The sequence below is a fragment of the Acanthochromis polyacanthus genome, chromosome 9 (assembly GCF_021347895.1).
Source record: "Acanthochromis polyacanthus isolate Apoly-LR-REF ecotype Palm Island chromosome 9, KAUST_Apoly_ChrSc, whole genome shotgun sequence".
Taxonomy (NCBI): Eukaryota; Metazoa; Chordata; class Actinopteri; family Pomacentridae; genus Acanthochromis; species Acanthochromis polyacanthus.
The window spans coordinates 31,827,226-31,842,955 of record NC_067121.1 but is presented as its reverse complement, the minus strand read 5'-3'; the positions used below and the strand labels follow the sequence as shown (position 1 = coordinate 31,842,955).

The following is a 15,730-nucleotide window of genomic DNA, read 5'->3' as shown; positions in this document are numbered from 1 at the left end:
GTGCAGGTGGGGTTTTTCGGGGCACATTTGCATTTCAGACATTTGAGCATTAAAAGAAGCCTTGTGGAAGAACTGTTTAAGCAGATTTAGAGATGTTGAAATGCAACACAAATGCCAAACGCAGTAGTAGTCCACTCATGCTTGACTGGGGAGGCCACTCTTAGGTGTGATATGTTGTCCAAATCAAATAAACACTCTATTTCTCTACAAGGCATCAGTTTCCAATCTAGACTTGGACCTGTGCTCTAAATTAAAGTTCAATGGCAGCACTATATAGCAATGTGTTATGAGTGAGTCCCTGTTTTTTACTACGTGTACATAAAGGTGCTAATGCACACAGTAGCAGTGAATGGCATGCTACACTCATCTGCTTTCACTCTGTTCCACTGATCCAAAGTAGAGGATGACTGATGTTAGGCTGGGATGAAATCTGTGTCTGATTTTGAGCATTTTTCATCTTTAAATGTGCTGCTTTTACTCTATCTGTAGTCACAATCCTGTATTCTTTTACAGCATACCTCCTACAGCACTGTCTGACTGCTTACACATCAGGAGTAACGGTGTATTAACATTGAAGAATGTATGTTGCAAATATAAACAAAGGGATTTCAACAGTGTTTTGTGTTGGAGTTTGTGCAGCTGTGCGACACCAACATTTTCATTTGAAATTCAAATGTGCTCCAAATATTGATTATTGGTGTCTTTGATTGCCAATAATTGTTATTGAGTCTAAAACACACATCAGTCTGCTCCCAACTGAAGGTTTTTGGTGGTAATATGCCAAGAACTGTAGCCCTGCGCTAATAAAAGCAGAAGAAAGCAAGTGATTAATGTGTTTTCTTCTTATTTTTTTATATCGTTTTCAATGTTTTAGTCTAGAAAATGCTTATTTTACCGCAAAAACGATTAAAACAATGTAGCGATCGCAGAGCCGGTCGCTGTGACTGAACTGTTGTGCTGCAATGCACCATGGGAGTTCAGGGTGTTGGGGGTTTAAATGCCATTATTGTGGTTTATGTTAGTGTTACAGTGTTATTAGTGTTTTATTGTGTTTTTGTGGTTTAGACAGTCTAGTTAGTTTGGTTAAGTGTTCTTGTTGTCAGGACCATGAGTGTGGCGTGTTTGATGACTTCCTGTCACATTTTCAATGATGCTGCTTTCTGTGTGTCAAAATAAAGGTATCAGCCCAGTTCCAGAGTGCATAATAGGCAGATCTCCTTTTTCAATGTCATTTTAAACGCAGCTCAACACATTAATATTTATATATATATATATATATATATATATATATATATATATATACACACATCTCAAAATCCCACAATATAGCAAAAAATCCATGATGCCAAATGCAGTTTAAAAGTGAACCGTGATATGGCGATGGACCACTGTAAATACCTTCTGACCTTTTGTGAAGAACATTGAATGCATAAAAATGCATCCAAAAAGAAAATCAAGACAAGATCGAGTTTCTGTTCTATTACAAAGTTTCTGAAATGTAATCTACGCTGAGCTCAGGTTTCTGTTTTTTCTTTACCTGTAGATTTTGCGGTGAAACCGATCACACCAGAAAACGCGGTTGTTGGCCACGTCCAGGTCCAGAGCCACAGCGTTCTTCTGCGTCGACACCACCTGGCTGTAATCCCTCTTCACCAGGTCGATGCGACGGATCTCGTGCCGGTTGGTGAACAGTAAATAAGGGCTTTTCCCTGCGTGCAAGGAAAAGAATATTAAAGATGCTGCTGCTTTTGAGGAATGGGCACAACTGTGAAGTCAGGGTCAAAATATGAATGAGCAGAGTACAAAGCAAAATTTTTGTGGTGCACGGCAATTTATAAATGGGGCTTAAGAAGGATGAAAACATTGTTAGTGGGAGGAACACACTGGAGTTGGGATTCGCTTCATTAATGCACAGAGGAATCAGCTTTGACAGTTTGATCGTGGGCGAGAAGAAGGGTTCAAACTGGTGTGCCTTATTAGAAAACTACTCACAGTCTCCCAGATCATCTGTACACAGCGGCATTAATACGCTTCAAATTAAGTAGCAAGTGCGGTGTATTAAAGTAATTTAACCTTTACCCTGTGGGATCAATTTCTCAGAATATTATGAAAAACACTTGGCCTAGACCTGAAGAAATAACCACTCTCTCTACTCTTTTGTGAAATATGAAATAAAAAATTGACAAAATGAGGGAATCACATGAAAAAGAAGATGCCAGTGAGCCTGAGAGGTTAGTTTTTCAGCACGGCATTTAGATGTTAGCGTGCTAGACGTGTTGACTCTGATGGGAAACGTTGAATGTCAGGGACTGATTTAGGCATTCCTCTACTGTAGGAACGCTGAGGCTTCACCACTGTGTCAGAAAGCAGTGGATCTTAATGTGCACATTTGTAGCAAACAAGTCAATACCTAAATATCAACTTTTTCACACAGATAAATAACACAACAAAGCTTGCATGATGTGGCTCAATATCCTCCTCTAATAAGAGTGCGGGGACAATAATCCTTCGTTAAAAACAGCTGAATAATTGGTGTATTGATCAGAGAGTCTGAATGCATCATTAAGTTGTGCATTCCTTATTATCTTCTCTTTGCATATATAGATCAGAGGTGCCTTTACACCCGCTGCAGCTCTTTAAACAGCAAGCTGTCAACTTTTATACAGGCAATCAGACTAAACAGACACAAGCGAGCATTCACACTCGCACTTAAAAGACAAGTAATTTCCACAATGGGAAGATAAACAACACACAGGTTCCTTGGCCTGTCTTAGAAAGCTAATAGAGAACAATAACGATCAGTTAGTGAGTTCCCTCTGCAGCTGCAACAAAGTTTAACACTCTTGTTCTTTTGATGAGACACCCTTTGTCAGGCTTATGTTCTCATTCTAAATATCACAAAGCCTCTTCTTCATGAAAAAAGACACCTTAAACAGGTTTTCTCAGCACTGAAATTTCCAGATTTAAGCAGAAAAAATGTTCCATAATCAACATGCCTTTAGTTATTGGAGGTAAGCACACAAAATTCATTCATTTGGAGTCTCGTCTCATTCCCTTTGCCTATTACACACCAAAATGTCCATAAAAATACGACTTTACCGCAATGCAGACAGACTCCGGAACAGGCCAGATTGATTAGGCTCATTATAAATAAATGTAATCCAGGTTTTGACAAAATGTTAATCGGCGGAGTTGTGCTCGTTTGCGCATGTGGCACAACAGCAGTAACCTCATTAATTAGTTATAATTAGCCAATGAATTATCCCTGACGTGGAGACAGTTGATCAGAATCTAATGGCAAATGGCAGCGTGTGCTTTTGTTCACCTCAGACAGAGTCACAGTCTGATCGTCTGTTCCACAGCGGACGTCCTCAGGTGGAGTCCTCAGCTCCACCACAGCTACAGGAATGTTTTTATTTCACTGTTAGCAAAGGTCTGATCTATTTACACTTGAAAAAATATGTTTTTCTGTCATGTTGAGTGTTTAATTACGGTGATTTGTCCCTTTCAGAAAGTCACAGCAGGATATTCGCAGCAGTGCATTATTGTGCATGTGAATGCTTCTCCTACTTACATACAGCCTCTCCAATCATTAAAGCAACCAGCAAAACTGAGCAGCAGGTTGCCTAGTAACAATAGAACCACATTTTAGGAAACAATAACTGCTGTACTGTAGGTACATAATTTATCATTAGCTTGTAGGGAACATTAAATAAAGCAAACAACAGCTGGTGTCACAGAAGATATGGGCTGATTGTAGCATTTTACTAGCCTAGCCACGCTAGACAACCCACGGCAACGAATTTAATTCTCTGCCAGGGTGGGTCTAGTTACCCTCGGTAAGCCTCGAGGTTGAATGCTCCTAAAACTGGCCGACGAATCACCATGCAGTGTAGAGTCAGAAGCCAGGCGTAACTAAGTGACGACAGAGGCGCAACGATTCTGACGGAAACAACTAGCCTAGCCACGCTAGACAGCCCACGGCAACGAATTTAATTCTCTGCCAGGGTTGACAACAAAAACAACAACAGTCGTTGAGCTCCATTAGCACCGACTCTGAATAATCTTTCTGTTAACATGTCTGTAATATACTTGAGCTTCACCCATTGACTGTATAAATAAGGCTTCATCGAACTCCCGCATCCTCTGATTTCCAGCGCTCTAGGAACTACGTCTGCCTATTCATTGCACTGTTGCTAACTCCTCAGCAAGGAAATTCGCTGTTGGCTGTCCTAAATGTCGCTAGAAGTCGCTAAATGACGTCATCGCCTAATTTGCATATTTCCCAGTTTGCATGTAATTGTAATCAACGTTGTAGGAGAGAGGAATAACGTTGTCGAAGAGACCAAAAAGTGAGTATAAAACACCCAAAATATGTTTTTGTATTAGAGGCTAAATGCTGTGGTTTATTTTAGCATGACAGTGAAGAAACATTTTCGTTTATATGGCTCCGTAAGTCTGGATGGGATCTGTAGTGACTTTGCGCATGCGCAATTCATCTGTCGTCTGGCCGCGGAGTGATGTGGGTCTCCCCCTCCCCTCACTGGGACTGCTGTGGGGTTACTGGACTGACAGCCTGTGCTCTGGGAGGGGGAGAAGCTCACAGCAGCACCTGCTGCTTGTTGAGGACAGTAACTGCAGAATGAGCTGAGTTTTCCTATCAGAGTCTCCAAAACGGCAGAAAAAGTCGCTAGATTTGTCGCTAGTCGCTTTTGACCAAAAAAATTCGCTAGGAGCTTTGAAAAGTCGCTAGATTTAGCGAGAAAGTCGCTAAGTTGGCAACACTGATTCGTTGCGCTGATTGGTTGTATACCTACCCAATTGCTGCAGAGTGATTTGAAAGACAACCTTTTAGCCCGCCTCCGTCCCTGTCGACAGTTCCTAGAGCCTTGTGTCTTCAGACCTGGGTCTAGCGCGGCTAGGCTAGCATTTTACAGGACCTTATTGGTGACCTTTTCCCCTTTAAATACACCATAACATATTTTCTATTAAGGCCACTTCACCCACATTACAGTTAAATTAGATTACTATTAGATAATCAATTAAATAAATGAGTAATATTATACTGAACTACTTCCTCTTGCTGAAACTTGGCAACCCTGATTATGACCAAATATATCTGCAGTGTGCAGCATGTGGACAGGAGAGAAATGAAGGTCTCATCTGGCAGAATGCATCCAGTGTGATCACTAATGATTAGATTTCCATTCCCACTCCTGTTTGATTTTATCAGCGGGGAAACTGACCCCTACATGCCACAACACGATGTCTATAGCCATGTTAGCAGCTCTGTGGCGCTGGACTTCAACATGCTAACATGCTGAAGCTAAACATATGTTTGACATATTCATCATCTTTATCATCTCAGCATCCGAAACATAAAATCTATAACAATAATATAACTTAATTTGTAAAGTGCATTTCAATCAGCAGGAGAAATTTACAGTTCTTTCTGTGTGTACAGTTCTAATCTGTATGTTAAAGTGATTAAATTTAACATAAAATACAAAAACTGATAGAAAAAGGAACTCACAGGCCTAATATGAGTAAACTACATAAAAAGTACAAGAACACAAGCCTGAAAATAGAAGTTTTACGGTTTCTTTGGAAGCTGTCTACTATATAAGATGTTTAATTTCCTATGGAAGGCATTTTCAATTAAAGGAACTTACCTATCCAACATATCGGATAAATATTCAGGAGCTTTTCCAACAACAAACTCTTAAAATGAATCCTAAAATGAACAGGGAGCCAATTACAACCACAATAATGTGCTCTCATTACGTTTTGGTGAGAAGGCTTGTTGGTGCATTCTGAATCATCTGAAGGTTGTTTAAAGATTTCTTTATGAGGCAAGAAAATGGAGCATGCCAGTAATCAAGTCTGCTACAAAATAAAAGCATGAAGACGTCTTTCGCTGGCTTCCTGCAGCCATGAACCAAATCGTTATACAAAAAAGTGCCAATCAATATTAGTGACTTTATGGTAGTTCATCCAATAGTTGTTGATGCATTTCACAAATCCATATATGTTAACTTGCTGGTGGTGCAAAGACAGCTCATGCAGTTGAGTTTTTTCAGTCTGGACCAAAGTGGTGAACTGACAGGCTGACTGATGATCCTGGAGTCATGAATGTTACTGGAGATGACTGCAGTGGATATTTGCATACTGATTAAAACTACACAAGCATTACAAAGTCATTGACAGTTTCCCGCCTCGATCTCTGCCACAGACTGTTTGGTGTTTTTTGTCAGGCTATTATCACACACTGTGTCCTTGTTTTCTTTTGGGCACATTCACACCTATTTTTAGACTGCTTTTGATAAGGTCACCCAGGATGCATGTTAATCCGAATTATATCCAACAGGGCTCTAAGAAGCATTTATGTTATATCTTTATGTCTATTTCCTTTTTAATTCTGGCAGGAAAAGTCAAGTGGGGTACAGTAACATTTTGTCCCTGCAGGGAGGCTTTTATCTGTCTCCAACTACAGCCCACCTTTGTCTGGTAATATCTATACTGAGCCTATCACTTTGTGACACTGTATGTTAATAGGACCGCAGCAGCAGCCAGTTATCTCTGGAGGCAGATATGAGATTCTCTCATTAACAGCTCGCTTGCCACAGTTTCCCTTTTGACAGTCAGTGTCGTAGCCTCATTGTAGTATCGTCCTCCTGCACGCTGCCTCTTTCTACCCTTTCGCTTCCAGCTTCCAACTCTGAATGATGACAGCGCTGCTCTCAAAGAGTGGCCATTACAATGACAACATTTCCAACCCCTCTAAAGGGGAAAATGCTCCCCTGCTGGTTTTTATGGCCTGTCACGGCAGCAGTAGTTTTCATTGCCTCGAAAACCACGATGCCGAACTGCAGCAATCACTGCGATTCTGCTGCTGACACGCAGCCAGACACACAGTTCTCTCTTGGCCATGATCTACTGATAGCAAACATGCGCAGCCATGCACGAGGAAGCACACAAGTGTAGACTAGAGGCGAAGAGGGAGGCGGACACAAATGCAAACACACACATGCAAATGCTGAGCTTTGATACGAGCTCAGTTTAATTGAGGAAAATTAAATCGCAGCATTCGACAGCCACGGGGACCAAATCAACACATTTCATTTGACTCACAGTTTCCTGCCAATTAGAAAATGAAAATTTAGGGGGAAATGGGGTGAAAACATATACAATGGCCTCTGTGTGTAATCCTCTTGCTAATAGCTCCCGGCTATAGTTGGAGGTCAAAGAAAATTAACCGGCCTCTTAGCAGTTCACTCTGTTCTCCACTAGTCTGACAACCGTCATCAACGAGCCTAACGGGAGGCCGAATTAAACCGATGTAATTAGCCTCCACCATGACTTAGCCAGGTGCCCCTGAAGACTTGCTACACCTAATTATAAGTGTTCAGCCTGGCTAAACACAACCAGCTGTCACTCACAAAACCGTCTGATGGGACTCGGAGGAGAAACAAAGTGGGGGCCTCGGTTATGTTTGCATGTTTTGTGTGTTTTAGCATTTGTGTCGACTGCGCAAACATCTGCAGAGTAACGATAAGGGCAGAACAGCAGAAAGATGCTTGCGATTATGAGGAGACATTAGTGCAAAAACTAGGTGGTGCAATATGGTGGTGAAAGAGTCTACCATCAACCAAATAGGTTATAACCTACGTGAATAACATATGTTGGAGGAACATGAAGCATAATCAAAAAAATACTTCAGAATCTCCGACCAGATTTTGACCAATCAGTGTCTCATTTGATTTAAATCTCATTTTCTCTGCCACACTAAATTTACATTGTGCATCTGCGATCACTATAACTCACCCTCTGCCTTGCAGGTCTTAGTGACAGGGTCCATCTCATATCCTTCGTAGCATTCACACTTAAAGTCTCCCTTGTAGTTTATGCAGCTCTGGCTACAGGCGTCGGGGTTCTCACACTCGTCAATGTCTGCAGGGAGGAGAGTGAAGAGCGGTTATCAATCAGCCGAGAGACAAAGAGAGACAGCCAGACGGCGACGGCGAGTGACTAATTCACCCCTCATGAGTTGTGACAGATAAGACGGCAGACTAAATTCCTAAAATGCAAATGTAGCAACGCTTCTCAGAGAAATGACAGCTGTAATAGGAGAGTAGGGAAGCACATTTTTGACTGGAAGAGATGGAGAAACATCAAGTCCACAGGGAGACTGGGTGTGTCCCTGTCGACTCCTCCTGACCTGCTTTTTCCTCGGGTGTGATGGGGAAGTGTTGGTGCAAAAATGACGGGGAAGGGTGTGAAGGACACACTGTGCATGTGTGAGAGCAGCATGACGGCACGAGCTTCCCTCTGGGAGTGGCACAAAGACGGAGCTAGAGAGCTTCCCAAAGCAACACATCAGTTTATACCCGTCAGATCATCAGCCAGTCTGCTTCTCCAAACATCTTTCTATCTGAAATGCTTCTTTATTTACCTCCGCAAGTCTTTTTGTCCAGCAGCTGGTAACCGGTGGGGCACTGGCACTCGAAGCCGATCGGTCGGTCCATGCAGACGTGGGAGCAGCCGCCATTATTGATCATACACTCATTCAGCCCTGGAAAACAAACACAAGAGCCCAGCGGTCAAAGGCAGCCACTCATAGAAGCGACGGGGATGTTTTGGTCACCCAGTGGGTCAACATCTGATTTAGAGAAGGACCTTTTCTGCTCTGCTCTGCTTTTACCCTCTAACCTAACGGCTTGTGATATTTTGCAGTAGAAACACGTTCGGCACAAAGGTGGAGAAAATCCTCCTCTTCATCTGAATTTTATCTCCACTTTTATTCCCATCCTTTTGTGAATCCTTATCAGATGTTCTCCAAAGCAGAGAATGGAATCAAAGAAACATACTGTAAAGCTCATAACCCCAGAATCAGGTCCATCTGCGGGGATATGAAATACAGTATGTGTGTGGAGGCATTGATGCTGTGAACTGGGATTCTGAGACGCTCCATAAGGAGGGAGGGAGAACGTGGAAATTAAACAGGCTTGAATCGAGGCAGAGTGAACCTAAAAATGACAGAAGCATGAAAGAGAAAACCACAACACACTCTCTTTGAAAACTAGGTCAAAGCAGCTGGCACAAGGATGGCACACGATCAAGAAGGAAGAGGTAGCTGGATTTGATCGTGCAGCATAATTTGCCTTTACAGAATGTGTTACTTGATACTAAAAAAGATAGTTGCTGAAACTGTCGGCTCAGTTTTTCAATTTCCTCCTTTTTCAATATAGCTGGGGGTAAACTACCGTCGTGATCTGGTGCATACAGCGGCAGCTTTTGTACCGTTTCACTGTTGCAACAATGGCATTTGTTAGAAACACGCATGAATTATTTGTAAAGGTTTTAACACACTTTTCTGTCCACATTTAGTTTGAAAAAAACAGCTCGTTGTCTCAATGAATCATAAAGGGCAAGATAACTGAGTAAAAGCTAAGATCAGTAGAGGAAAAATCTTTAATTCAGCTGCATGCGGGCTTTGCTTTTCACACAAACAGTGAAGAAAGGCTGCACAATGGACAACTGGGAATAGGTGATAAGGGGAAAAAAATATTAAATTGCATGAGAAACTGCACTCCCCAATATGAGACGGTTTAATTATGTCAACAGTAAGCTACCCAGTGCAGTATTACACATTTTTTAATAATCAGTGAAGTTTATATCATCAGCTATTGACAGCAAACATCTGCGCACTTAGAACTTTGGCATTGATTATTTGGAATCATATTTCTGTCCCGCTAAACTCTGCTTTTGGTCTGCTCTCTTTAGCTTCACATAAGTCCATCTGCAAGTCCTGATTCCTGATTCTCTACTCCAGGGGCATCAAACTCATCTTATTTCAGGGGAAACATTCAGCCCAATTTGATCTCAAGTGGTCCGCACCAGTAAAATCAGAGTATAATAACCCAAAAATAACGACAACTCCAAAATCTTCCTTTGTTTTAGTGCAAAAAATTGTGTTCTGAAAAAGTCGACATTTAAGGAATTATCTTTTTTCAAAACATTGTGAACAACCTGAACTTTCTTATGCAAAATAAATCCAGTTTCAACAATATTATGCCTCAGTTTATCATTTACACATTACAATTTATAGATCACATTGGATATACAAAGGAACAAAAGATTTAGTGGCAGGTCTCTGGAACTGAACAATACTTTACTTTCTGATTAAAATGACAAAAGTCAGACAAAAAAAGACAAAAAATGAAAACAAGACAAAATATTACAAAAATTAGACAGAAAATGACAAAAAAATGAGATAAATTACAAAAAACAAAAAAGAGAAAAAGATAAAGTGACAAAACAATGAGCAAACGACAAAAACGAGACAAAGGATTACATAAATGACAAACAAGACAAAAACTGACAACAGTGAGAAACAACATGACCAAAAGAAATAGACAAACACAAGCGAAACAAAAAAACACAAAATGACAAAAATTATACACAAAACAAATAAAGCAAAATGCAAAATGACAAAAAAAAACACAAGCGAGACAAAAAGGAAACACAAAACAACAAAAACATAAGACAAACGACAAAAGTCAGACAGAAAAGACAAAAAACAACAAAAACAAGACAAAATATTACAAAAATGTGACACAAAATTACAAAATAATGGGCAATCTAGTGTTTCATTTTATGATCAAAACAACTTGTCATGATCTAGAAATTATCTTAAATTTATAGTTTTACAGATGTCTTCTCTGTAATTTTTACAAAGTAGGGCTGCATGTTTGACCCCCCTGCTCTACTCTTTCATTACTGTTTTTGCTGAAAACAGCTGCTGAAAGTATTAAAATTGATGTGAAAACAGCAGTAAGAGTGACACAAAATGCAAAATTTGCTGGCCGGAAAATCAAAATAATAAGCTGGCACACCAACTCTCCTTGATTTACAGTAATACAGCTTAAAGAAAGCTTTGGGAAGTGCAGTTGTAGGCGACTATCCAACACAATGCAGTCAGCAACACACAGATTGCAGGGATCCAGCTCGACACATCTGTGCAGCACTGAGGCGCATTTTTGCACAGCTACAGGTCAATATTCTTTGTTGCAACAAAAACAGAAAAGGATGAAGTTAAACCTCCAAAGACTGAAAGTAAATTTTGCGGGGAAGTTCTTCATCTGTGCTTTGTGCGAGCGCCAGCAGACTTCGGGCTCTGCAACAGCCAGCAATAAATTCCCATGTCTAATTCAGCTGGATGGGTGACAGCAATCTGCCGCTCACAGTCGCTCCAATTACTCCCTTTCTGTCACTTCAGAATGAACTTGCAGACGGAGGAAAAAGACCCGAGATGCAGCTGTATTTCAGGTCTCACTCATCCCCCGTTTCTTTGAGAGGGGGACCAGGCCGAGTAACAAAGACGCCCCGGGAGAGGCCTCTCCGTGTGAACAGCTTTTCCTAACAGCTTCCAAGGACAGCCGACATTTCGAGGTCACTTCCTCTTTTTTACCACCGGAAAACAAACGTGACGTCTCCGCTCCGCTCCTCCAGCCTCCGTCTCTCTCACCATGGTAACATATTTTCAGCCATTTGTCTGAATGAGAGCGATGGCGCAACGCTAAGAAATGAACGCTGAGGTGAGTAACGGGTCAGCGCTGTCGTAATAAGTCATTATTTGTAATGAGACAGGAAAAACATTTGCTTGAGCGCGGAGAGGAAAAGCGTCGTCTTCGTTCTCCCTGATGTAAGGCTGATGCGGCAAATGCAATCACACCGTATGAGTGTTGCTGCATATGTGTGTGTGTTTCTTTTTTTGGGGGGGGGGGCGACATCTTGGGAGTGAACGGTTGAGGGAGCAGAGCGATGAGTGAGGTACGTGTGGACACACTATTAATGAGCTGAGAACAAGACCTGAGTTGAAGGAGAGAGGGAGGGGAAAATGGAGGGAGAATCACTCTCTGGAATACCTGTTTGGTATAATTTCTGAGGTCAGTCTAGTCTGCCAGCTGTCACTTTCCCCTCTCAATTTCAAGTTCGCTGAGGAAAAGCTACTCCTTCAGAGTGCTTCTCACTTTCTCTCCAGCTTCAACCTAATAAAGAAACGCTGGCTTTTGTCTTTTTAATCTCACACGCCCATTTAATGTACGAGTGGAGACAGCAAGAGAGATAGAGAGCGGTGAGATTACCAGAGAGCAGAGAGAAGACTTTTTCCTCCTGTTTGATGATAATTAGTACACGCAGGCTCTTGTTCTGATCAACGGAGGCTGCTGCTAATTCAACCGTGCCTCCGCAATCCTTTGAAATGCAAGGTAATAGGAGGGAGGTAGTCGCATTTTGTTTCGGCAAACACAATTATGTTGCTGCATCAAACTGCTTGAATCCATTTACGATGGATACGTAAAGGTTCTCTCGGTGCACAGGGACAGATTCCACAGCTGAGCTTTGCCACATTTCATACAACTGCTAAATGAAGAAAAAGCTTTCACCTATAAGCAGACCAAAGTGCAATATATAAGCTTTTCTCCTCCGTGGGTGAAAGAGCTTTTTCCTAACAGGCGACAGGAGACGGTGTGCAGAGTGACTCATCTTACCGCACTCTTTCTTGGGCTCATCTGATCGGTCCTTGCAGTCTTTGACAGAGTCGCACACCTTGGAGCTGTCGATACACTCTCCGTTCTTGCACAGGAACTTCAGGGGTCCTTCACATTTGGTGGCTGCAGCAGTGAAGCAGAAGACGGATCAGCACAGACACTATCACTTTCATCTGTTTGCATAAGCTACTGCAAACTGATTCCCGACCTTGTGCATCAACAAGTGTGTGAAGTCCAATTGAATATCTCCAGTGGTTTACCAAACTGACTGAAGGCTCGCATGAAACAAGCGACTCCCCGCTCAGATATTCATATCGGCCCACATTAAAAGCCTAATGTAATAAAATCCGAACTTTAATTTCAGTCCAGTTTCACAGTGCCAGGACTCAATTTCCTGGAAAATAATTTTTCACTCCGCTGGTAAATTATGCATCACAGCCAGATGAGGAAGAAGTCATGAAACTGACTTACACAGAAAGCACTGGACTGGATCTACACAACATAACATTTCACTCAATCATTTTTCAGTTTATGTCCAAAGAAATCCCACAGAAGTTTCTTTAAAGAATAATCCTCATGTTTTGTTTTGTTTTTTTGTAATGGTGAACAAATCCAGCACGAGAAAGTCAATGCTTTTAGTTCCTGGAATTGCGTCTGTATGGTAATTTTCACCGTTAGTGGATTCAAATTGCCATTTTAAGCAATTCAAAGGAAACTATGCAGCCCGTAATCCAGCATTATTTTACGCAAGTGATATCAGCCTCGGGGCTCTGTTTATGCCGTATCACTGCCGTATTAATATTAAATTCTTTGTCACGAGCCACGATCGTTCATCAAAACAAGACAACAGCCATTTTCTGCATTTCATGACAAAGGCTGAGCTTTAAATATTGAAGGGGGTAATGGAGCAGTGAGCTGTTAGACAAAGAGCTGCGGGCTACAGGCTGCACACTTTCACCTCCTCAGCAAGGTGGCCGGCTCCTTCCACCGCGCCATGCCGTCATGTGGAAAACATTCTCACTGTGCACAATGTGAAGTCACACTGCGGTGCGATTATGTTTTCGACTTGACTTCTTATTTAAAGAAGCACAAGTCACTTCCTCTGTGCTGTAAACGATACACCGGTTGCAGTCCGGCTTAAGGGCTGTTTGCTGATGCATTACAATAACCAGCATTTTTCGATATCATCACTACCCACAGGTGTCGGCGGGTAACTCAGGAATGAAATCTGTAAGCCCTCTCCCTATTCAGTAATATGTGTTCCTGATATTTCCCTTCTCTGTGTTGCTCTTTATATTCCAGCCAGAGTGATATATGGGCGGCATTTTATATTACAAGGCTGCTCTTTCATCCATCTTCTGGAGGAGGAAAGTTTTTCTGAGCTTTCCCTAAAACTTCTGCAACTTTAAGACATGCACATCAAGGTACAATGTGTGGCATCTTAAATATTTAAAAGGGCAAAAACAAATGAAATAATGACGTTAAGCTCATCCGCTCCCCATTTATTTTGGAGGAAAGAAAGCCTAATGTGACAAACCCAAATGAAAATGGCTCATGCCCTCCTGACCAAGAAAACAACTTAAAGTTTCTAGTATTTCTTTTTTATGAATAAATAAATCGTAGTTGTTGTTTTGTTCTTTAAGATGCACGGTTCTGTGTCATACTGCACAAAATAAGACATTTCTGAGTTCTCTCTATGTCTAGCCATGGTTGAGGTGGTACCATAGGCGTGCAGGACTTTTTATTGCAGTGAAAAATGAGCCCACAGCGAGGAAATGTGACGGGAGCAAAAAGCGAGGCCCAGAAACCGCTTGGGGAATGCAGCTCTAAGGTGTAATGCTTGCTATCCATCAGTTTTCACTTCCAATCTGATGTTATTGTCATTTAAACTCCAACTTCAAGCCGAAAAGCATTTATAGTAGCAGACGCAGAGAAGGAAGGTGTTGTGGCTTGTACTGTAATATCAACAATGCTACTTTTAGCTTAAAATAGCTGCATTTGTACAATACGAGACAAATATCACAACTCCTGCAGTTCAAATGTCCTCACTGGATACTGCAAACCTCAGAATAACCAGTGATTAGGCAGGCAGGGGGACAGATTGTGGCAGCCAGACATGCAGACGCACCGTTGACGCAGCCGGATTCGTCGCTGTGGTCCGGACAGTCGTGGATCTTGTTGCACTGCTTGGTGCCGTGGATGCAGGAACCGTCCCCGCACTGGAACTCATCAGGACGGCAAGTCAACAGAGCTGCAAAAGCAACACAGACAAAATTTGACTTTTAAATCCCTTTTAATCGCTTCAGAAGAAACAACAACCTGGGGTCAAAATGCAACCCGGCACCTTTCGTTACATCTTAATCCATCCGTTTTCCACTCTCCGTTAACGGCAGGAAATGCCCACGAAAATTCCTTTGAAAAATTGTTTGTAGAAACGCGCATGAAATCAGAAAGAAATGCCGAGCAATAACCTATGCTGCACTTGCTTTAATTCCCAGGCTGTGCTAGGTGCTGCTGAGGACAGAGACAGTCAACCTGAGGGCGTGTGATGAATGACTTTCAATATAGTAACACAAAGATGGAGGCTGCATGAAAGCCACAGCAAATTTCATTAATATCCCAGGCACAGACAAGCTTTTCATCAACACCACCCAGTATGCTCATATAACTCCCCTCTAAACCACACTAAAAAGCAATATATATGACTGAGGGGGGCATGATTTAGTGTTATCACAAGACGAGCGCGACAGAGGGAATGTAATGGAGACTGTAGCCTGAACACACACATGCGTTCACATACATTTATTCTCTGTACGGTGCTTCTGTGTATCTTAGAGATCAATCTGGAGATCTGATTGGCCAATAAGCTGCATACAAATACACGGACGGGTTGTATGTTCATAAGAAGACACAGCAAAAAGCAGATTCTAAAACCTATTAAAGAATAACAGCAGCAGCATTTGTCTTCAGCTGAAGACTCGGCAGAAAATTCAATTTTTATGGCAAAGCAATCCCCATATAGACATTTAACAAAGGCATTGGAGGCAGAGGAGACATAAGAAGTATGGTAACTTGTGGACAAAGATGAGGTTGTGCCCTTAACTGCCTGCAGCCCTCCACCTTAATGCAGGGATCCAGCTGACTAACAAAACATCAATCTCCTGTAAGTGCTGCTTATA

At 41.8% G+C, this 15,730-nt stretch overlaps 1 protein-coding gene across 3 annotated transcripts in view; it reads right to left on the bottom strand.

Annotated features, from left to right (window-relative positions):
* Nucleotides 1–15,730, bottom strand: part of LOC110950754 (low-density lipoprotein receptor-related protein 8-like) — a 103,322-nt gene that overhangs the window by 22,443 nt on the left and 65,149 nt on the right. For all 3 annotated transcript variants that reach the window (XM_022193514.2, XM_022193513.2, XM_022193515.2), the window contains exons 6-10: nt 14,680–14,802; nt 12,552–12,674; nt 8,453–8,572; nt 7,825–7,950; nt 1,538–1,709 (exon numbers count right to left, since the gene is read on the bottom strand). In XM_022193514.2, coding sequence (XP_022049206.1) covers nt 1,538–1,709; nt 7,825–7,950; nt 8,453–8,572; nt 12,552–12,674; nt 14,680–14,802 — 664 coding nt within the window. The remainder of the gene's footprint in view (nt 1–1,537; nt 1,710–7,824; nt 7,951–8,452; nt 8,573–12,551; nt 12,675–14,679; nt 14,803–15,730) is intronic.